Source organism: Megascapheus bottae, chromosome 22 (genome assembly GCF_031878675.1).
Source record: "Megascapheus bottae isolate mThoBot1 chromosome 22, mThoBot2.hap1, whole genome shotgun sequence".
Taxonomy (NCBI): Eukaryota; Metazoa; Chordata; class Mammalia; order Rodentia; family Geomyidae; genus Megascapheus; species Megascapheus bottae.
Window position 1 is genome coordinate 1,069,777 of NC_143530.1, and position 22,609 is coordinate 1,092,385.

The 22,609-nt window shown below is 54.7% G+C and overlaps 2 protein-coding genes across 3 annotated transcripts in view; one reads left to right on the forward strand and one right to left on the reverse strand.

Annotated features, from left to right (window-relative positions):
* On the reverse strand, positions 1-19,288 carry Bend6 (BEN domain containing 6). The gene is made up of 7 exons (XM_090355466.1): positions 19,180-19,288; positions 10,496-10,711; positions 8,003-8,180; positions 5,665-5,885; positions 4,320-4,512; positions 2,637-2,773; positions 1-1,031 (listed from the first exon to the last, which is right to left on the reverse strand). Exons 2-6 carry the CDS (start codon positions 10,613-10,615, stop codon positions 2,646-2,648), a joined length of 840 nt encoding a protein of 279 aa, XP_090211592.1. The 5' UTR covers positions 10,616-10,711; positions 19,180-19,288; the 3' UTR covers positions 1-1,031; positions 2,637-2,645.
* A 502-nt stretch (positions 19,289-19,790) lies between these two features.
* LOC150047545 (dystonin-like) overlaps positions 19,791-22,609 on the forward strand; it is a 287,691-nt gene continuing 284,872 nt past the window's right edge. For both annotated transcript variants that reach the window (XM_090355460.1, XM_090355461.1), the window contains exons 1-2: positions 19,791-19,971; positions 20,444-20,478. In XM_090355460.1, coding sequence (XP_090211586.1) covers positions 19,791-19,971; positions 20,444-20,478 — 216 coding nt within the window. The remainder of the gene's footprint in view (positions 19,972-20,443; positions 20,479-22,609) is intronic.

Sequence of the window (22,609 nt, forward strand, 5' to 3'; positions counted from 1 at the left end):
TACTTTTTCCAATGGAGTTTACTTTTAATTAAAAGTAGCAAATGTTACATGAGTTCTTTCCTTAAGAACATTTATTTTGTACAATCACATTTTTATCAAGCAACATGTATGGAATGTTCCCTGGGTCACTGTTATGACCACTGAAAGTACTTCAGCCTCTTTTCCAACTTGCAAGGTGACCTTGCACACAGAACAAGGGGACCTCCTGCCGCAGAGAGCTCAAAAGTACAAGCCTGACATCTACTGAGAAGCCTTGGAAGAAGGCTTCATCTTTCGTTGATTTACACAGCATTCTTCTTTTTGTATAATTATCAAATCCGTATTGATTTTTTCAATTTATTTTTCTTCTCCAATGAAACAAAATTGGTTTGTTTCAGAAGATAGAAACTTGTCCAATTATATGTTACATCTCAGGTAGTTATTTCCTATTAACTATCTTTATTTAGTATATTTTGGAAAATAGTTGGAAGCATGTCTGGTTAACAAAGAGATTATTTTGAGAACCAATGCACTGTTTTAACACAAAATCCTTGGCTGTATTTGTTTTTCAGTATTGCTCCTCTGTTTTTCTTGTTCTTCTACTTTGTTCATTTTAGATAACAAAAAATGCTGTAACTTTATTGCTTAAACATGATTCCTTCTTAGACGTGACTGCCTTGTGTATCCACTGGTACTCGTGAAGGTGCAAGGCTTGCTTTGGACAGAGAGCGATGGAGGCCTGTGTCTTTGCTGCAAGAGAAGAAGTCTGCCTGTCCTGCGGAGGACCTGTACAGAAGAGAACTGGGGATTCGGGAAAGGAGTATTTCCAAAGAGACCGTGCAACATGCTCGTGTGACCAGTGGGAGTCCTCTGGGTTGATGGTCTCTGGCGTAGGGTGGATCTGCATGCAGCATCCATGACGAGAGCCCAGGACGTCACAGACACGGGACAGCTGCCGCTGCATAGGCGCCTCTGTGCCCACGGAGCGTGCAGTCTCCAAAAGAGCCCGACGATCCAGAACCAAAGGCGTTCCCTTACAATGCCTATCATACCTATCAAAAAGCAAGGTCAGTTAAAGACCATGAGAACATACATAAACCATTTATGTGTATAATTATGTTCACTTTGTGCTTAATACAGGCGTTTTTTGGTTGGGTGATGCAGACCATGCAGCTGTGAACCAAGAAGGAGGAGGCAGAGGGGTGGCGAGTATGAGGCTGGCCTGGGCTAGGTCACAGAGTGAGACCTTGCCTTAAAGCCACACCAGCTCCACACTGTAATGCTTGCTACTCTGGAAGCTGAGATGGGAGCATTGTGGTTTGAAACCAGCCTGAGCAAGAGAGCCTTTTTTTGGGGGGGGGGGGGGGCAGGTCAGTCCTGAGGCTTCAATTCTGGTCCTGGGTGCTGTCCCTGGGCTTCCACTAAACAAGCAAAAGACAGAAGCAGAACTTTTCCCCAATGGGTAGAACACTTAGCCCTGAGCAAAAGAATCTCAGGGACAGCACCCAAGTTCTGAGTTCAAGCCTCAGAACTGGCACACCAAAAAGAAAAAAACTTAGGCTGGGAGCGTAGCCTAATGGGAAGACGCTCTCCTAGCACGCATAAAGCCCTGGGTTCAGTTCCTCGGTATCACCTATTCGGACAAAAACAGAAGTGGCACTATAGCTCAAGTGGCAGAGCTCTAGCCTTGAGATAGCCCAAGGACAGTACACAGGCCCTGAGTTCAAGCCCCAAGACTAGCAAAAAACAAAACCAAAAAAAGTTTAATTTAAAGAAAACAGTGCAACAAAAAACATGAGTTTTTTGCCTATTCTTTACAATCTACATTATTAACAAGGCAGCGACTAGGATATTAAAATGCTTTATGGATGAGGCCGGGAGTCTGGCCTAGTGGTAGAGTGCTTGCCTAGCATGCACAAAGACCCAAGTTCGATTCCTCCATACCACAGAAAAGGCCAGAAGTGGTGCTGAGGCTCAAGTGGCAGACCACTAGCCTTGAGGAAAGCCCAAGGACAGTGATCAGGCCCTGAATTCAAGCTCCAGAACTGGCAAAAAAAAAAAAAAAATGCCTTGTGGAGCTGGGAAATAGAACAGTGTGTTCTAGAAGACAGCCATCTGATGTGGAGGTTTGTTACAGGCATTCAGGAGGCTGCGGGGACCTCTCCCCCAGCCTCGGGCACCTCCTTATTAAACGTGAACAGGCGGTCACACAGATTTGGGGACGGGAGAAGCTGCTTAGAGGGCAGCAGAGCACACAGCCAGGCCCTTCATGCTGGCTGACATGTTTGCTTAGCTTGGACCTTCCAACAGCCCCAGGCCCCTGCTCCCCTGACCCACCAGTCCAGCGTCCCTCCAGCCTCCTTCCCACCCTTCCCCAGGTTAGCCTGAGTTTCCTGTAGAACAGTTCCTGAGGAAAGGACATTTGGGGAATACTGCCCACAGTGCCACCTTTTAAAGAGACTTCGGATGCGCCGGGCACACGCACTCTCCACACGTGGAGGCCTCTGGGAGGGGAAAGCCCTTGGGACCGGACTCGGCACGCTTCCCCGTTCACATCCTCACCACGCAGACGCACAGACGCAGAGGACTGGGGAGACGTCACTCCACAGGTACAGCGCGGCCACAATGAGAAGCGGGTGAAGATTTAACAGACTTACCAGGAGGACCTACTTCATATCCTGAGAGTTAAGGCTTTTGCTCAGATTTGGCTTCTTGGTACAGTTGTTCAGCTTTTGTCCTATCATTCGCCTGATAGAAACATCATCCGTATTGGGAAATAACTGTTTTGTGACGCCTGCCAAAGACAACAGTATACCAAAGCACTGTAAAGTGGGAATTGAGGAACACCAAATATTCTGTCTTCATTTTCAAGGGAAACCCCAATTCCCATGAGATACTCAAGTGACAGACATGTAGACAGGTTTCTCAGAGCAGGGCAAAAGATTCCAGGAGGGGCTGGGAATGTGGCCTAGTGGTAGAGTGCTTGCCTAACATGCACAGAGACCCGGGTTTGATTCCTTGGTACCACACACATAGAAAAAAGGCAGAGGTGGTGCTGAGGCTCAAGTGGTAGAGCTCTAGCCTTGAGAAAGGCCAAGGACAGGGCTCGGGCCCTGAGTTCAAGCCCGAGGACTGGCAAAAAAAAAAAAAAGAAAAGAAAAAAAAGATACCAGGAGGTCTGTGTCATAAATGGAGATTACCCATGTTTGCTTTATATCGCACTGTTTCAATTAGTTGCTTTCAGCTCTAAGTTTCTTTGTTCCAAAATGCTAGGGACTTTATTTATTTATTTATTTATTTATTTTGCTAGTTATGGGGCTTGAGCTCAGGGCCTGAGCACTGTCCTTGGGCTTTCTTTTTTTTTTTTTTTTTTTTTTTGCCAGTCCTGGGCTTGAGCTCAGGGCCTGAGCCCTGTCCTTGGACTTTCTCAAGGCTAGAGCTCTACCACTTGAGCCTCAGCACCACTTCCGGCTTTTTTCTATGTATGTGGTACCGGGGAATCGAACCTGAGTCTTCGTGCATGCTAGGCAAGCACTTTAACCACTAGGCCAAACTCCCGGCCTCCTTGGGCTTTCTTAAGGCTAGCACTCTGGCATTTGAACCTCAACACCACTTTCAGCTTTTTCTATTTATATGGTACCGAGGAATCGATCCTAGGTCTTCATGCATGCTAAGCAAGCACTGTTACCCCTAGGCCAAACTCCAGGCCCTTAGGGACTCATTTTGATCCATTTCTTTATGTCAGTTAAAATGACTGGATTCCAACTGATCATTTTCTAAGAAACTGTATACACATATACATATATACATACATGTACACATACACATACATGCATGCATATATACACATGCATACACACATACATGTACACATACATACATACATACATACATACATACATACATACATACCCTAAATCCTGGGAATCTCTAAATTTACTGGTATTTGCATGTATCATGTCAGTGAAAGGTTTTTCTATGAATTTCCCCTTACTTAATAAGAATATTAGGGGCCGGGAGTTTGGCCTAGTGGTAAAGTGCTTGCCTAGCATGCATAAAGACCCAGGTTCAATTCTTTGGAAACCCATACATAGAAAAAGCCAGAAGTGGTGCTATGGCTCAAGTGGTAGAATGTTAGCCTTGAGAAAACCCAAGGACAGTGCTCAGGCCCTCAGCCCAAGCCCAGGACTGGCAAAATAAATAAATAAATAAGAACATTAGACTATTCTGAAATATTTTTTCCTCTCACAGAAAATGGGAATAAAGGAAAGAATAATCTGACCTCCTGTGATAACATGACTTCAAGTTCATATGGAAATACAGTGCAAGGGTGTGATCACCTATGATTTCCTGAACTTCATTCTGATTCATCGCTGGTTTGACGGCTTTGTCTCTGGAAGTGGAGGACTTGGCCCCGGTCAGGCTGTGTGTGGCCATGTACTCGTTAGAGTAAAGGACTTGCATTAAGTCATTAATAAACTTCTGAGGCTTGCTCTTATTACAGCGAGCAATCTGCCAATTTTCAATCTTGAACTGAAAAATAAGTAACCATCACAATTAGAAACATGTATAAGACATATAAGAAAATAATGATCAACATTCTTTAAGATGATTTAGTATTTTTGATAGACGTTTTGTTCTTTAGGGGTTAGCGTTAAATGCAATCTCTGAGATAATTCTCAGTACTTATGAGACATTACTTCCGACATAGATGCTTATCCCTGTCTCTTATCTGGACAGCCTTGAAGGGCTGGTCCTGTCCTCAGCACCTGCCTATCTGGTGGGTAGAAAGATGGCTCTCTGACGCCTCCACTGCCGGTGCACGTGGTCCACCCCAGGGCAGAGACGATTCCGCAGACGTGGCTGCCATATCGTACCTGGGGATGGAAGACTGCCCTGGCTGGCCTAGGCAGGCCCATCCTGTTCACACAAGGACACTGCAAGGGAGCTCACGGGAGGCAGGGGCCTCTGAGGACGGCAGAGTGGGCTGCAAACCAACCAAGCACTGAATAGGATTGCTTCTAGAAGTAGGACTGATCTGCAGATCACAGCCCGCAGACAAATGAGGACGGCAGCTCTCCAAGCACAGCAGGAACTTAACGTGCAGGAAACAGACTGTCCTCAAGCCTCAGGAGGGACTCGTTGGTGGCAGTCCTGTGACAGGGCACACGCCCTGCCCCAAGACCTCGAGTCATTACTTGTGATTAGCTGAAATCACTGAACCTGTGGTAACCTAGTTCAGAGCAACAGGAGAATGGTAGATAGCCTGAGTGTCACACCCAACTTTCAGAGGGCATTTCAGCAAAGCACTTATTGTTTAGCTTCTGAATTTTGATGAATGAAAGTGGAGAAAACAAAGACTGGTACTCAATGACAGGAAAATACTGACATTTATCTTCTCTCAATGACAGAAAGTGTTATAACCCTCAGTTCATGGCCTAAGAACTTCCCAGTTTAAAAGCATCGCCTTTGTCCACAGTTTTCCATTCATCTTCTGAACTGGATATTGGTTTCATAATATTAATTTTTATTCTGAGAGTAAAATAGTTCTATGCAGCAGGAACCTAAGACAATGGCATCTAGACTTGGCTGGGAGGCATGGAGAAAACAATGATAGTTTCCCAGCCCTCTTTGGAGTTCTGCACTAAACTGTTTGCAGGGTTTGGTGGCAGCTGGGCTGCTAACCTGCTTCTCCTCCGGATGATGGGCCTCGTCCACCTTCAAGGAACTCGGGGAGCTGGAGTCAGAACCGGACGGGCTGCAGACGGAGGCAAGGGAGTCCGGGGAGGAGCTGTTGGCCGCCCTCCAGAGGGTGGATGCAGGTGCCGACAGGGTGCCTCCCCCCTTGAGCAGGGTCTCTGCCATGCCAACCAGTTCCTCAAACTGGACGACCGCCTGTGGCAACACTAGCATGGAGGAGAAAGGAGCAGGTACAAAAGTGGGAGTGACAGGAGCTGGTGCTCACGCTGGCATGGTGTGCCAGGCGCCCAGAGCCCGAGAGCAGAGGCTAATGTTTACCACCCTGAGAAAACACGGGCTGGGAAGGCGGATTACAGTAAATCACTAGAACTAATCATTTACTAATTATTAAGTCACAACACCAGTATAAAATACTTTTGTTATTGGATTTAAGTGTTATATCATTTTGAACCTAAAAAACACTGTTTTAAAACTTGATTCTTGGGGCGGGAGTTTGGCCTAGCAGTAGAGTGCTTGCCTAGCATGCACAAAAACCCGGGTTCGATTCCTCAGTACCACATGCATAGAAAAAAGCTGGAAATGATGATGAGGCTCAAAAAACACTTGATTCTTTTTTGCTGAGAATGTTATTTGACAATGATTTTTTGTTTAGAGAAAATGCTGATTCTGTTATCAATCTCCTCTTAGAAGCTCATAATAGGGCAGTGTACATGCTAAGAAAGGACCTCGTCACAAATTAGGCATTTGTCATGAATTAAAATGAACTTGCTGCTGGGTGCTGGTGGTTCACGCCTATAATCTTAGCTACTCAAGGAGGCTGAGATTTGAGGACCCAACAAACTAGTCAGAAAAATTCAAAAGTGGCAGTGAGGCTCAGAATGGAAGAGTGCCTAGCCTTGAGCAAATGAAGTTTATGGACAGTACCCAGGCCCTGAGTTCAAGCCATGAGACTGACAAAAATAAATAAATAAATAAAATGAATAAAACAAAATGAATTTGCTAAGACATTTGTGTGTAAAAAACATAGGGCTGTAACTTAAACCTATGTTATCACCAGTTACAGATGGATTTTGGAAACCAACTGTGTAGTCTCTCTGTTCCTCTTTTGTTACTGGAAACTTACACATCCAAAAGTTTCATGCTTTCTTGTAAGATGGTCTTCTCTGTTCTTATATCAACTTTGTTTCCTAAGGACAAATAACATGCTGGAGTTGGAAGAGCCCTCAAACCCTGTCTAACTAACTCCATTCTCCATGTCGTGGTTGAAGGTACTGCATGTACAGAGATGTATATATTGAGCTACAATCTTTATAACAATTGATAACCTATCGACTAAAACAAATCCCTTACAGAAGACTGTCTTAGCTGGGATGTAGCTCAGTGGCAAAGCGCTTGCCTAGGAGGTGCAACATCTGGGGTTCAATCCCCAGTACCAAAGAAGAAAAGACAAAGGTTAAAAACAAAAACAAACAAATAAACAAACAAACGGGCTGGGAGTTTGGCCTAGTGGTAGAGTGCTTGCCTAGCATGCACGAAGATCCGGGTTCAATTCCTTGGTACCACATACATAGAAAAAGGCAGAAATGGTGCTGAGGCTCAAGTGGCTGAGCTCTAGCCTTGAGAACGTCCAAGGACAATGTTCAGACCTTGAGTTCAAGCCCATGACTGGCAAAAAAAAAGAAAGAAAGAAAGGAAAAGAAAACCCAAACATAAAGAAGAATATCTTATTCTTTGTTATGGCCAAAGTATACTAAGTAGCTTTTTCATGCCAGGCATATGTATCCCATCAATAATTATTTAAGGAACATTTAGCAATAATAATACTAACTATTGATCTATTTTTACTCTGTGCCACACTTTTCTTTTTGACAGAATTGGAGTTTGAACTCGGATAAGTGTTTCATCTTTTGGTCTGTAAGTCCTGAATTGTGTTTAGATGACTATTAAAGGTTTTTTTAATGTCACTTTGAATGCATGCCCTTACACACACATTTCTAGCATTAGTTTTGAAGCCCAAAGCATCCCATCTTTGGCCAGTAGGAAGTGGTCCTAACACTCACACTCGCACCAGTACTGAGGCTTGATGCCAAGGCCTGGGTGCTGTCCCTGAGTTGTTTTTCAGGGCTGGCCCTCTACCACTTGAGCCTCAACTCCACGTCTGGTAGATGTCCCTGCTCTGTCTGGCTTTGAGCCGTCATCTTCAGACCCCTTCCTCCTGGGGCATGAATCACTGGAGCTTGGCTCCTTATTGTCCTTGACTTAGTTGGCAAGCCTTTTCACTGATCATGCAGTTTCATCAAAATGCCAGTTTTCCCCACCTCACCTTGCAGCATGACCAAAGACTGCCGCAGCCGGCTGTTCTCTTTCCGGGTATTGGTCAGTCTTTCTCTCAGGGTTTCTACCTTGGCACACAGCTCCTCCTTGGACAGTTCTGCCAAAGGTGCCTCGTCCTCACTGGAGCTCTCCCCAGGCAGAAAGGCATTTCCTGAGTAGGGATCTCTCTGCAAGGCAAGGCAGGCACAGAGGGAGGCGTCAGGCACGGCCGGCCAGGCCAGGTCAGGCGGCTTTCCACCACTGACACAGGCTCCTCGGGCAGGCACTCAACTAGGGAGCCTAGAAAGGGATGGAAGTGGTGGGGAGGGAGGCCAGGGGCTCCTGCAGGCCAGGCCCCCGCTCTGCTCTACCCCTCAAGTCACACCCCAGCCCCAGGGCCTTATTCCTTCTGGCAAGTTTGAGCAGGTTCTTACAGAAGTCTCTCTAGTGCTCCTCCAGGGTGGAGAGGAAATAAAGTTGACAGATAAAGTAACAGACTGGTAGAAGATACTTGTAGTATCTCCAACCTAATTTCAACAGGCAAATTGTTACAGTAGAGGAGGGTTCTGTAGTTAGGATGGAACATGAAACCCAGGAGAATAGACCAGCAAAACCAAGAGAAAGGGCAGGGCCCCCAAGGGGCAGCAGCCGTCCTCGGCGGGGAGGCATCTGGGAGCTACAGCCTTTCTTTCTGGTCCATCCTGGTCACGTGAGTGGGTTCCCGGAGGAGCAGAAGCATGTGGAAGGGACACCTGTCGTTCTTAACCCTGAAGGAACTGTGTTGTGTGTCTTCTGCTTCCTTCTCTGGGAAGAGGGCAAGATGGGAGACTGGGAGAGGTCCTGTTAGACAGAGACTGACTGTGTGGAGGGAAATGGGCTGGCAGCATGAGAGGCCTCCAGGTGGCTCTTAGGTGTGCAAGGGGACAGGACCTCTGCCTTGAAAGACCTGTTATTTGGGGTCCTGGTTAGCCTGTGCGGCACCTGTGACAACAAATGCAGAACTTGGCCTGCAGATGCAGGACCAGCTTCAAGGATGCCTGGAGTGTGTAGTGGTCAGGTGACGGACAGAAACGTCAAAGCCATGACTCGTGCTACCTCTTGGTGACACATTGGGTAAAACTGTGGCTGGGATGTTAGGCAGGCAGACCACGTGGCCAGAGCCTGGAGGGAGAGCTCTGGGGTGCTTCCGCTCTTTCCTGTCAGGGTCACGCGTTTGCATGTGGACACAGAAAGTTCAGTGCAGTGTGCACTCAGCAGTAGCTGAGTCCAGGCGCGTGAAATCTTCAAGGCTTGAGAATCCCACAATTACGTCTACATCCAAATAGGGGGAGACAGTAGTATCCTCCAGGCTTTGTCATGAACGCATTAAATGGGTTCCCTGGGGTGGAGGTGCACAGGGCTGTGAGCAGGGCAGACAGGACACGGGGGGGAGGGACTGGGGGGGGGGAATGGTCACTATCTCCCCCTGAAGATGCTTTACACCATCAGAACATTTAGTGCTCTCTGAAAGATTTAAGATCACAGGAACATGAAATTCTATAGGTATTACTGCAACATTTACAAACACACAGGCATTATCGAGACACGTAGATCAAACAGTACAGAATAAACACAGTGATTGGGTATCCAAAGCCCCAGAGGAGGAGGAAGGTGAGTGAGGGCTAGGTGAACTGGGATCTCAAAAGCAAAAGCTCACAGTGAGATGGGAGCTGGTGGCTCACGCCTGTAATCCTGGTTACTCAGGAGTCTGAGGTATGAGGATTGCGGTTCAAAGCCAGGCCAGGCAGGAAAGTCTGTGAGACTCTTCTCTCCAAATAACCACCAGAAAACTGGAAATGGCGCTGTGGGTCAGAGTGGTGGTGGAGTGCTAGCCTTGAACAGCAAAGCCCAGAGACAGCACCAAAGCCCTGAATTCAAGCCCCAAGAGCCACAAAAAGAAGGAAAGAGGGGCCGGGAGTTTGGCCTAGTGGTTAAAGTGCTTGCCTAGCATGCATGAAGACCCAGGTTCGATTCCTCGGCACCACATGCATAGAAAAAAGCCAGAAATGGTGCTGAGGCTCAAGTGGTAGAGCTCTAGCCTTGAGAAAGTCCAAGGACAGTGCTCAGGCCCTGAGCTCAAGCCCAGGACTGGAAAAAAAAATTAAAAAAGAAGGAAAGAAAGAAAAACCCACAGTCTCAAAGAAAAAAATACCCTAATCTTTCCAATATTTAGGGGGAGGAAAAATACTTCTCAAAATTTATGGATCTTTAATTCTCCAGAAGGTCAAGCAAAACCATTGAACAATGGCATATTTAACCATAGTTAAACTGTCTGTTAAGTATTTAACCACCGCTATGTTGTCTGTGGAGTATGTTTCCAGCTCAAACTGCTCAACTGAGAACAACTGATGCCTTTGGTTAAATAAAGGGCTCAGTGAAAGAGTCAGCGGCAGGGGAAAAGTGAGGATAAATTATGAGGGGAACGTGGAAACATCACTGAACTGGACAATGGCAACAGACTCACCTGTCCTTTACCCTCAGCGCTATTCACACTTCCTGTGTCTGTCATCTCTGTTCTTTTCCTCTTTCCTTTCCTAAGAGCTTGGGCATCGGTAATTTCATCCGTCTGCAAGATCTTCTGCATCTTCTCAACAAGTGAGCAGAAGAGGTCTCAGGTCGCAGGAAGAAGGAATGTCCATGGAGACAACGCAGCTCCAGATGCAGCCCGGGAGTCACAGTCCTTCAACATGGAAGCAGAAAAGGACAGAGAGTGAATGCAGCTGCAGGTCTGGTTCACAGACTTAGCCCCATCTTTTGCTTCCCTCCTAAGAGTAGAAAACATTTTCCAGAAAAAGAAAATGCTTGTAAACGTTCCAGAAGCATGTATACAGCGCAGGAAGCGCTTGCTCCTGACCAGGTGCCCCGAGGCGTCCCCCCAGAGCGACCAGGAGGTCATGAGTCTTTCCCAAGCGCGATTTCTGGGGTCCTGCCACAGTCCCTGTGCGCTTCTCTCCGACTCCTTTCTCTTGGCTCTCAGGTGTGCCGATGGCAGGGAGCTCACCCTCAGGATGGGGAGCTCGGAGGCGCTGGACTCAGCCTGCACCCTTGCACTCACCTTTGTGGACAGTGCCTGAGACAGAAGCCAGGAGGCAGCCCGGGAGACCGGGGAGGCCTGGGGAGACCAGGAGGCAGTCTGGGAGGCCGGGGGAGGCCCAGGGAAGCCGGGGGAGGCCTGGAGGCAGCCGGCGAAAGGCCCGGGGAGGCCAGGGGAGACCTGGGGAGGCGAGGAGGCAGTCCGGGAGGCTGGGGGAGGCCCGGGGAGGCCGGGGGAGGCCAGGAGAGACCTAGGGAGGCCGGGGGAGGCCTGGGGAGGCAGGGAGGCCGACCAGGGAGGCCGGAAGAGGTCTGGGGAGGCTGGGAGGCTGACCGGGGAGGCCTGGAGAGGCCCAGGAGGCTGGGAGCCTCCCCAGTGGGGGGTATTATCTCCCCCCACTCCCCATTAATTCACCAATAACAGAAGGCACTCCATTAATTCCCTAGGTCGTTTCCAGAGGAGAATTTCATGAGAGACGTCAGAACAAAGGTGGGATCACTTTCCTCAAGCCCCGGGCCATCAGTCAAGCAGGGGAGGGTGGGGAGGAGGGGAAGGAAGGCGCACACAGGGTGGCGGCACCCCATCGAGTCCTTCCAGGGGTGGCCTTGCAGGGGTCCCAGGTTCGCCTCCAGAAGCCGCGGCTCCTCTCCTGGGCTCGGCCTGCCTGTGGGTCCCTGGCCGGGCGGGCGCTCCTGCAGGGAACCTCACACGGTTCCCGTTAATCCTCAGAAGCTGCCAGACCTGGACGCCCGTCCCCGGCCTGGGGCAGGGCCGTCCCCTAGTGCCACTGGAACCAGGGACGAGGGGCTGTGAGGCAGAGGGACAGCACCAGCCAGCAATGCAGCCACTTCTGCTTCCCACAGAGGACCCGCGGCCGGCCAGCGGCGGAGCTGAGCCACCCGAGCCCTAGGAGGGCACACACGGGAGGACGCGCACACGGGAGGACGGGCGCACGGCAGGATGGGCACACGGGAGGACACGCACACGGGAGGAAGAGGACATGGGAGGACAGGCACACGGGAGGACGGGCACACAGGAGGATGCACGCAGGGGAGGACGGGCGCACGGGAGGATGCACGCAGGGGAGGACGGGCGCACGGGAGGATGGGCACATGGGAGGACACACACAGGGGAGGACGGGCACACAGGAGGACACGCACACGGGAGGAGGAGGACACGGCAGGACAAGGACACGGAAGGACACGTGCAGGGGAGGACGGGCACACGGCAGGACGGGCACACAGAAGGACTGGGACACGGGAGGACGGGCACACGGCAGGACGGGCACACAGGAGGAGGCGCACACAGGAGGACGGGCACACAGGAGGACGAGTACACGGGAGGACGAGGACATGGAAAGACGAGCACACGGGAGGAGGTGCACACGGGAGGACGAGGACATGGGAGGACGAGCACACGGGAGGAAGAGCACACAGGAGGACGAGCACATGGGAGAGGGGCACACAGGCGGACGGGGACACGGGAGGCGCACACAGAAGGACGAGGAAACGGGAGGACGAGGACATGGGAGGACGGGCACACGGGAGGAGGGTGTGGACCGGAGCTCTGGGATGAGCTGAGAAAACTAGAACGTGAACCCCTCCACCTGGTCCTTCCTCGACAGCCTCCCAGGCTCTCCACGGCCTCCTGGCTCTCATCACAGCCTCCCTGGGCTCTCCACGGCCTCCCTGGGCTCTCCACGGCCTCCTGGGCTCTCCACAGCCTCCTGGGCTCTCCACAGCCTCCCCACACTCTCCACAGCCTCCCCGCGTTCTCCACGGCCTCCCCACACTCTCCCCAGCTCTCTCCACGGCCTCCCCGGCTCTCCACAGCCTCCCCAGCTCTCTCCACTGCCTCCCCGTGGTCTCCACGGCCTCCTGGGCTCTCCACGGCCTCCCCGCGCTCTCCACAGCCTCCCCGAGCTCTCCACGGCCTCCCCGGGCTCTCTCCACGCCCTCCTGGGCTCTCCACAGCCTCCTGAGCTCTCCACGGCCTCCCCGGGCTCTCTCCACAGCCTCCTGGGCTCTCCACGGTCTCCCCGGGCTCTCCATAGCCTCCCCGGGCTCTCTCTACACCCTCCTGGGCTCTCCACACCCTCCTGGGCTCTCCACAGCCTCCTGGGTCCTCCACAACCTCCTGGGCTCCGGGCTGGGTGACCTCACCAAGCTCCTTCCAGTGTTAGGTTCCCCACAACCTGGCCCCCAGGCCAATTCTTCAAATTCACAACATGTCATCATTGAACCCCAGAGTCAATGCTGCGCATAAAATCCAGGCTGAGTCATGCATGTCCCACACGTTAATTCATCTAATCAATTACATCCTGAAAGGCAAGCTAATTTGTCTCTGAGGTATCTGTCCCATTATGTCTCACATTCATACCACACACCCATGAACTAACTGGCCGCCGTTTACCCACGTCCCACCAATTCTGTACTGTTTCTCTCTCAGACCCACAGGCTGACACACAGTGACTATGCTGGCGTTCAGATGGCAGGTAATTACTTCATAAATCATCTTAGAGGGTTTTTCTGCTCTTTCAAACCACCTGAAGAAACAAAGAACTCCCTGAACACCTTCAGCTATATTGCACATTTTTATCATTATTTCTGTGCTTCCTACACATATGTCACTTATACAAAACCCACAGAGTTGCGTGTGATGATGGACTGCTGTCATCCCAGCTCCCGGAGGTGGGGATGGGGAGATGGCGGACTAGGTCGGCCTGAGTGAAGAGAAAGGGCGTCAGCACGCACGGCAAGAGCGTGTTTGGCGTGGAGTGACTGCACCGGCCAGCCTTCTCTTCCTGTGTATGTGACACAGGCTTGCTGACCTCACCCTGTCCTGTGGTGACGGTGTGTGCCGGCGTGCCAGGCCTCCAGCTCACTGGATTTCAGGCCCTGGTGAGCCTGGCACCCTCACTGCAGCCTGCATGGCCGATGTTGGTGGAGTCTCGTCTTGTTGGAAATGGCCATGGGATTCACTCGTGCAAAGGTGAATGTCTTCCTGGACTGCCTGGAGCTGGTGCTGGGGCCTGGGGATGACTCAGAGTCTGATTCTGTGTGGACGCATGAAGTCTGCCCTCCACAGCCCGAGGGCCAGGAAGCGGCCAGCCAGCCGGAGAGAGAGATCTGGATTCCCAGGAAACCTCACAACTGCCCTGAGAAAGTCCGTAGGGAAGGAGCAGCACAGGTCACCACCAGGGGCCTGGAGGCCTAGGGACTTTAGTCACCTGACACAGGGAGGAAACCAGGCACAGAGCCTCAGGTCACCCTGTGCGGCTCTAACAGCTGGGCAGGCCAGGCTGTCCCTCGTGTGCGGTAATGGATTGGACCCGGCAGTCGGAAGCGAGAAGTGCACCTTCCAGGACCAGCAGGTGGTGAGGCTCCTGGCCACCACACCCGAAGGCAGGAGAGCCCGAGGGAGAGAGAGGGGGGGCCCTCGCCCACTTGAGAAGGCAGAGCCTTCTATGGCCGGTATAGATGCTGAGAAGCCCCCGCTCGGCTGCCCAGGATCAAATGGCACCATCCTCACGGAGGAATTGAGCCGTGGCTGTGGATGGTCTGCTTTCCACAGACTTGTCCTAGGGGACGGACAGCCCGGTCACCAGGTCTGAAGAGTCCACACCAGGCTGCTGAAGGCTGGGCCACCCCATTTAGTTGTGGAGTGGGGAGGGATTTGAGAAGCTGGCCCCCCTTTAAGAACGACTCTCGCTGCGTGGTTGGTGATACCAAGTCCTCCTCTTTCAGGCCCTAAGGGATGGCGGTCTCTGCATTCTGGACCCAAGGATAGGTGCTAGGGCCCAGGCTGCTGGCCTCTTGACAGGCCTTATCCATTTGCATTCCTTAATAAAGACTGAAATAGTTCATGTTGTGAAGGCAGCTTGGAAATCACATCTGTCCTCCTTCCCATGGTTGGTCTGGAAAGCGGTCCCAGGTGGCCCTAGAGCTGGAGCTGACACCCAGAGAGCCTGACCTTAGGGAACTCTCCTGTGTCTCTCCAGTAAGCTTGAAGTTACAGGACAGGAAATAAAACAGATGCCCCCCATTCTCTCTCTAGTCTAAGGATGGGGAGCAGCATAACTTGCATTCTGGAGACTTCCTTGAACGTTTATGGGTCACAGCACAAAGTTTTCTTTGCTCCCCCAGACGGATGGTGCTCAAGACCTTTCTTGAAGACTCCAGGGGAATCAACTAAGGCCATGCTGGTGGTGGGAAAGCAAGGCGTGGTGCTGCAGTGGGGCAGTGGCTTGCTTCCTGTGTGGATGGAATGGGTCTGATGACCTTCCCGGTGGCGAAGGGAGGGAGGGACTGGGAGCCCAATCAGAGATGCTTGTGTGTCAGCCTCACCTTCTAACATGTAGAAACCTACCTACAAACTCTGGTCGAGAACGTCAACAAGTACAGGGTCTTTGGCCTTCTTTGAAATATAAAATTGATTTCAACTTAGCATGCTTGGTGCTAGTTTCCTTGTCCTCTCTAGAGTGTCTGGAGGCTTCAGATGTGTATCTTCCTCTGTTCTTAGGTTCGTGAGATGTCATTATGCTGGAGTGATTTCAAGAACCTCTAGGATAGACTGTGTGTTGTTGCTGAGACATTTTTAGCAGGTATCAGTTATCCATTGCAGCTTTCTGTCTAGCTTGGCACACAGTGACATTCTTTTACACTATAGGCCCACCGATGTGCTCATGTACATATATTTGATGCAAGAACTAAAATACTTAATAATGGCCAAGTCCTACGTGACAAGGAGCAGTGCGGGAAATCTAACTGTTCAGTGTTACTGTAGTTCTGTTTTCAAGGCAGCCTGAAATGTGACTTGAAAGTGCCCCCCAGCGTGGCATCCTCTCATATTTGTTATGCAACTGTGACCTTCCTTACATTCTCCTTTTCTTTTGTGAATGCAGAGATTCTTGTGACTTCAGTGGCGATGGTCATCTTGGATCAAGGCCATGCCTTCCACTTTCCAGCGTGCTCGCAAAATGGCGCATTTCTTACAAGCGGGAGAAATGTTTCACACCATCTGAATAATAATGCAGTTTACTTCTCAGTGACTGATTTATCACTCTAAGAGATTCATAATTTGATTTATGAACAGCTCCCAAAGTTTCCGCTGGTGGTTCACGCTGCGTGACTAATACCACGCTCGATGTGGAAACTCTACAAATGAATTTGGTGTGGCTGTGAGTGCCTGCAAAGCATTGTAGTGTAGATGCACTTGATTACACTGATGTGATGTCCCAACACTGCTCACAGGAAGAGTCCCTCAAGGCACTGTGGTGGGCTGGGTACTCTGGAAACAAATCTCAGCTCAGCTCTAGAGTGCGGAAAGGCTAGAAGAACAATCTGGTAGAAACGTTTTCTATAATGATGCCACTAAGTTATCTAAAATGCTTAAGTCCTTTCCTAGAGTATATTTGCTGAAGATAATGTTTTGTTTTGTGCTGGTATTGGGGCTTGAACTCAGGGCCTTGTGCTCTTGGCCTTTTCAGGGTCATTCCTGACCTTTCCTAGGCTTTACTTACTTTTCTACTCATCCGCTGCAGAATTAAATTTCTCCAAAGACTGTCCACAGTGACACTTGGGGCCCTCACTTTCACCGGTCTCCCCCGAGCACATTACTGCCTGGTTTCGCTTGGCCCCCCATGGCAAGGCACCCTCCTGGAAGGCTTCCAGAAGCTTCCTCCTCGGTGACCAGTGGCTGCCCAGCTTAGCCTCCTGGTTTGGGCTAAGGAATTCTGCTAAGGTCCTGGGCGGGGCCATGCTAGGGGCTTCCAGGCCTGCCCGCAGCTGTCCTCTGCTCCACGGAGAAGCCGTCCACGGCGCCCACCCATCCTTGCCTTCCTTCGTCCTTCCTCCATTGCTTTGATTCTGACTGCCACCTACTTAAGATGACTCCTTCAGCGCTCCAGGGTCCACCCCTTCGCCCGCATTTTTCTTTTTCCTTTTGTCGGTCATGGGGATTGAACTCTGGGCCTGGGTGCTGTCCCTGAGCTCTTCAGCTCAAGGCTACTGTTCTACCCTTGGAGCCACAGCCCCACGTCTGGTTTTCTGGTGGTTAATTGGAGATACGAGTCTCACATTCTTTAATGCCCCGACTGGCTTCAAACTGCGATCCTCAGATCTCAGCCTCCTGAGTAGCTAGGATGACAGGCGTGAGCCACCGCCTTGGCTTTCGCCTGCATTTCTTTCTCTCCTTTCCTTTTTTTTTTTTTTTTTTTTTTTGTGGGTCCTGGGGCTTGCCTAACACCCTACTAGTGAGCTAAGCCCCACTTCCCATTTTCTAGAGGTTAATTGGAGATAAGGTCCTGTTGTGCCTGGCTGGCTTTGAACCTTGGTCCTCAGATCTCAGCCTCCTGAGTAGCTAGGATCACAGGCGTGAGCCACTGCACCGGCTTTCCCCTGCATTTCCATGGGTATTCATTTGTGGGTATCCCCACGAGGACCCCCGACAAGGGACGCGGCCCCGCTCCCCCTCAGTGAGCTTCCCCTTCAGTCTCCTCTCCACCCAGGACAACTCTGAGTCATCTCCAGTGCTTCTCCTCCTCCTCCACTTTTCCTCTTCCTGACCCACAGCTGAGGAACTTGTGCAGCCACTTCCTAGTTGTGAGAAGCATTTGGAGGATACCTGCGCCCATCCCTCACCCTCCCTGGGGATGAGGGCAGCCGGGGTGGGGGCTGCGTGCCGGCAGTGTGAGTGTGTGTGTGCCAGCACTGCCACCAGACACTTGAGGGAACAACTCCCAGGAGGAGACACTTACTTTCTAGGCATCGTTTCAAAGACCTCCCTGGAGGAGGGAAGGGTGGGCTGCGGCAGCCAGGAGGCTACACTCCGGAGGCCTGGAGACCCCAGGCCCACCACACCTGCCTGCATTCCTTTTCATCCTTCTGGGCCTACAGTCTGACTGCCTGCTGGGGCGTATGCTCAGGGGTGAGCTTGGGCTGCAATCTGCCTGCTGCAGCTGGTAGGACAGACTGCAATCCCCAGGGCCAATTCTTCTGCGGAGACCTTCTCATGGACGTTTCTGCCTAGGGAGGCCTGGCACCTCTGACCTCTTGACGGCAGCCTCCAGGCAGCAGGGATGGTGGGCACCACCCACTCACTGCCAGCTCTTGGTTGGTAAGGGTCACACGCATGCCTGGCTTGGCCTGGACCCTCCACCCTGCCCTCAAGCCATGACTGGTGCGGACACATCATTAACCTCTCAGGGTGCACGCAAGATGGCACCGCGATGGATCCTCCCAGCCATTCCCGAGCCCAGCAAAGGACGAAGCCACCTTCTGACTCCAGCCTCCTGCCTGGACAGCGCCAAAGCGCAGTGCTCAGGTCCCAGCCGCTGGAGAAGCCAGGCTGGCAGGTGTGCGCCCCTCACGACGCAGCATGAAGACGATCGGCTCTGCCAGGCCGGCTCCCCACGCAGAGCAGGCTCACAGCGCGGGAAGGGGACGTGACGGGGTGGCCGGGGATCAGAGGGTGAGGACGGAGGCCTTGCTCCGCACGGCCGCCCGAGACGCCTGGCCGCGGGGCCGAGGTGCGCACGGCCACCCCGGGGCGCGCCGGACGCAGACGCCGCCGACCTGCGAGGGGCTGCGCGCGTCTTCCCCACGCGCCCCGCGCCGGCCCCGGGGCGCCAGGGGCCCAAGGCCGCCGGGGCGAGCCACGCTGCCCGCGGGGCGGCGCCGGGAACCGCCCGGAGGACGCGGCGGGCAGGCGCCCCGCGCTCGCCTTCCGCCCACGGCCCCGCTCCTCTCACGCCGCCCACGGGGCCGCAGTGGCGCGTTCCGCCGGGGGCGCGGGGCGCGGGGCGCGGGGCGCAGGGCGCAGGGCGGGCGCCGCGCCTCCCGCCTCCCTCTCACCCCCTCCACCGCCGGCCTCCCCCCGCCGTCCTCACCCCGCCGGCCTCCGCCCCGCCGTCCTCACCCCGCCGGCCTCCGCCCCGCCGGCCTCCCCCCGCCGCCTCCCCACCCAAACATCGCCTCCGGATCGATCGTCCGGAGGTCGACGCCTCCCCGCCCGGCTTCGCCGCGGCTCCCCTGGCCGCGGGGCTCGGGGGGAGCCGGGAGCCGGGCCCCGCGCGGACTCCCGGCCAGGCCTCGCGCCCCCCAGCAGAAGCTCACCGGGCCGCGTCCTCCAAGCCCCTGGCTCGTGGGGCGCAGGGGGCGGCAGGTCAGGCGGCGCCCCCACCCCGCTCCGCGCGGCTCGGCCCGGGGGTCGCTGCGGGGTCCGGGAGCGGCGGGCGCTCGGGCCGGGGCGCAGCCCGCGACCACCGCCGCCGCCGCCGCCGCCGCAGCCACGTCCGCGCGCCCGCGCCGCCGCAGCCCGGCGTGATGTCACCGCCGCCCCCCGCCCGCCCGCCCGGCCCGCGTGCGCCCGGCCGCCCAGATGCTCGGGCCGGGCCGGGCCCCGGGGCGCGGGCGGCCGCGGCGCGGCTCCTCCCCGCTCGCCGCGTCCCCGCAGGGCCGGCGCGCGGGCGCGGGCGGGGGGAGGCGGGCGGGGACGGGGGCGGGGGACGGCGGGCGGGGGCGGGGGACGGCGGGCGGGGGCGGGGGACGGCGGGAGCAGCGCCCGCCGCCGCCGCGTGCTGAGTCACGGCCCGCGCGCCCCGCGCCCCCCGCGCTCCCCGCCGCGCCCGCCGCCCGCCGCCCGCCGCCGCGTCGCGGGCCGCCCGGGGCGCTCCGCCATTGGGCCCGGCGCGGGTCCGCAGGCGCGGAGCCCGGGCGCCCGCACCATGATCGCCGCCGCCTTCCTGGTGCTGCTGCGCCCCTACAGCGTGCAGTGCGCGCTCTGCCTGCTGCTGCTGCTGCTGGGCGCCGTGGCCTCCATCGTCTTCTGCTGCTGCTGGCACCGCAGGCTGCGCAAGGGGAGGCACCCGGTGAGGTCGGTGCTGGCCGGCCGCGCGCGGAGCCGAGGTGGGTGAGCGGGGGCGCTCGGCGGGCCGGGAGCGGAGGGGAGGGCAGGGGACGGGAGGGGAGGGCAGGGGAGTGGAGGGGACGGGAGGGGAGGGCAGGGGACGGGAGGGGAGGGCAGGGGACGGGAGGGGAGGGCAGGGGAGTGGAGGGGACGGGAGGGGAGGGCAGGGAGGGCAGGGGACGGGAGGGGAGGGGAGGGGAGGGCAGGGAGGGCAGGGGTGGGCAGGGGACGGGAGGGGAGGGCAGGGAGGGCAGGGGAGGGCAGGGGAGCGGAGGGGACGGGAGGGGAGGGCAGGGGCGGGGCGGCGCGCCCCCGGCCTCGGCGGGCGCTTCTCCACCCCTCGCCCCTCCGCGCCGCCCTCCCCCGCCCCGGCCCGTCTCGGGTCCCCCTCCCCAGGACTTTCCCGGGACTTCTGCCCAGCCCGGCCGCCCCGAGGGCAGCGCGCTGACCCCCCTCTCTCCGCTCCCGCAGATGCCGTCCTGAGGTCGCACCACTTCCGATCCGAGGTGAGCGCGCCGCGGTCCCGAGGGGCCTGCGGAGGGGCCTGCCGGCCTTCCGCGGGGGGGGGGTCACCGTCCCCGGTGGGTCACCGTCCTTGGTGGGTCACCGTCCCCGGCTGGGTCACCGTCCCGGGTGGGTCACCGTCACCGTCCCGGGTGGGTCACCATCCCGGGTGGGTCACCGTCCCCGGCTGGGTCACCGTCCCGGCTGGGTCACCGTCCCCTGCTGGGTCACCGTCCCGGCTGGGTCACCGTCCCGGCTGGGTCACCGTCCCCTGCTGGGTCACCGTCCCCTGCTGGGTCACCGTCCCCGGTGGGTCACCGTCCCCGGCTGGGTCACCATCCTGGGTGGGTCACCATCACCGTCCTCCCACGGGTGGGTCACCGTCCCTCCCACTCCTGCCAGCGCCCTGTGCTCCTTAAAGGGCCAGAGTCGTGGAAACCTGCAGAGGTGAGCCAACCGAGCAAGACAGGGCCAGCCGTGCTCCCCACAGTGCTCCCCGAGGAGTCCTGCGGGGGGGGGGGTGGTCATTCCCTGTCCTCCCCACGGTGCTCCCTGAGGAGTCCTGGGGGTTGGTCATTCCCTGTCCTCTTCACAGTGCTCCTCGAGGAGTCCTGCGGGGGGGGGGGGTCATTCCCTGTCCTCCCCACGGTGCTCCCTGGGCCCCAGCCCACAGCACTTCCCCTGTCCCCTCAGAGCCCCTGTCCCCTCAGAACCCCTGTCTCCTCAGAGTCCCCCATTCCCTCAGAGCCCCCCCCATCCCCTCAGTGCCCCCTGTCCCCTCAGAGCCCCCGTCCCCTCAGAGCCCCTGTCCCCTCAGAGCCCCCCCCCCCCCCCCCCCGTCCCCTCAGAGCCCGTGTCCCCTCAGAACCCCTCTCCCCTCAGAGCCCCCCCATCCCCTCAGTGCCTCCTGTCCCCTCAGAACCCCTGTCCCTGTCAGAGGTGTCTTACTGGATTGGGATTGCTCAAAAGCTTTTGGTGCGTCATCACTGCGCTGTCTGTAAAGTTGCACAGCTAGCAGCTCTCTTGCCCACCCATGGGCTGGAGGTGTGCCCGGCAGAAGACTGCGGGCAGAGATAACTTCTCTGTAACTAGAAGTGCCATTTGTGGATTTATACTGAGGAGCTGTTCCGTCTTTTTTTCATGGTCCTCAGTTTGGCTGTATGTAAAACAGGACCCAGGAGTACCTTACAGGGTTGTGGGGGTTATAGCAAGAAATTCTGGGGAAAAGGAAAAAGAAGTCATGTTGGTACTCAGCTTCGTCACCATCATGTAAGGTGTAAAATTGAACCTAAAACATGCAAAAATAAAGGTAACTTTGTAAATTTTCAAGCCTTTGGGAAGTTAGTTCAGCTTTGTGTAGTATGAATGGCCTTGTAAAGCAACCATTCTTCAATGTCTGATTCAGTAGATTCATGTAGCTATGACTAAAAAGTAAATACTGGTGGTCAGGGTACAGAATGGCCAGGTTTGATTTTGAAAATTGGTCAGCAGACCGTGCACTTACATGAGAGTTAGAGCCCACTGTGGGTTTTCTTAGGTGCCTCGGCATCTAAGCTGAATCATAACAGGAAGCACAGCTAGAATTAGGACATGATCAGTTACGTCCCAAACTTCTCGCTTTGTCCTGGGGCTGCATTCACCCAGCAAGCACTAGAGTCGAAGTTCGGTCCCCAGTGCTTCCAAAGTAAAACAGTTTATCCTGGGTTGCATTCCACTAGGAAAGCTGGGGGCAGTTGTTTCATCAACTTCTGGTGTGCACAAGAGCTTTTTGAGGGCAGGGGCATGTCTCTTCTGTAGGCTCTCCCTCTCCCACCGCCTGCCCCTACTGACGTGTTCTTAGTAAATGTTTACTGGAGGAACGGTCTGTTTCCGTCTCTCTCTCTCTTTCTCTCTTTGGCCAGTCCTGGGCTTGAACTCAGGGCCTGGATGCTGTTCCCGAGCTTCTTTGTGCTCGAGGACAGTGCTCTACAACGTCAGCCTAGGGCCAGTTCTTGGTTTTTCCGAGTTCTTTGGAGATAAGCGTCTCGTGGACTTTGCTGCCCAGGTTGGCCTTGAACCCTGATCCTCAGCCCCCTGAGTGGCGAGGTTGACAGGCGTGGCCACTGGTGTTGAGCTTGTAATCTATCTCTTGAT

Bases quoted from the DNA above. Each gene is read 5' to 3' on its own strand.
- Bend6 (XM_090355466.1), bottom strand. From the start codon at position 10,615: ATGCAGAAGATCTTGCAGACGGATGAAATTACCGATGCCCAAGCTCTT. The intron at 8,181-10,495 runs GTGAGTCTGTTG...CTTGCCTTGCAG, and splicing joins GCGCTGAGGGTAAAGGACAG to AGAGATCCCTACTCAGGAAA. The intron at 2,774-4,319 runs GTGATCACACCC...TGTCTTTGGCAG, and splicing joins TGAAGTTCAGGAAATCATAG to GCGTCACAAAACAGTTATTT.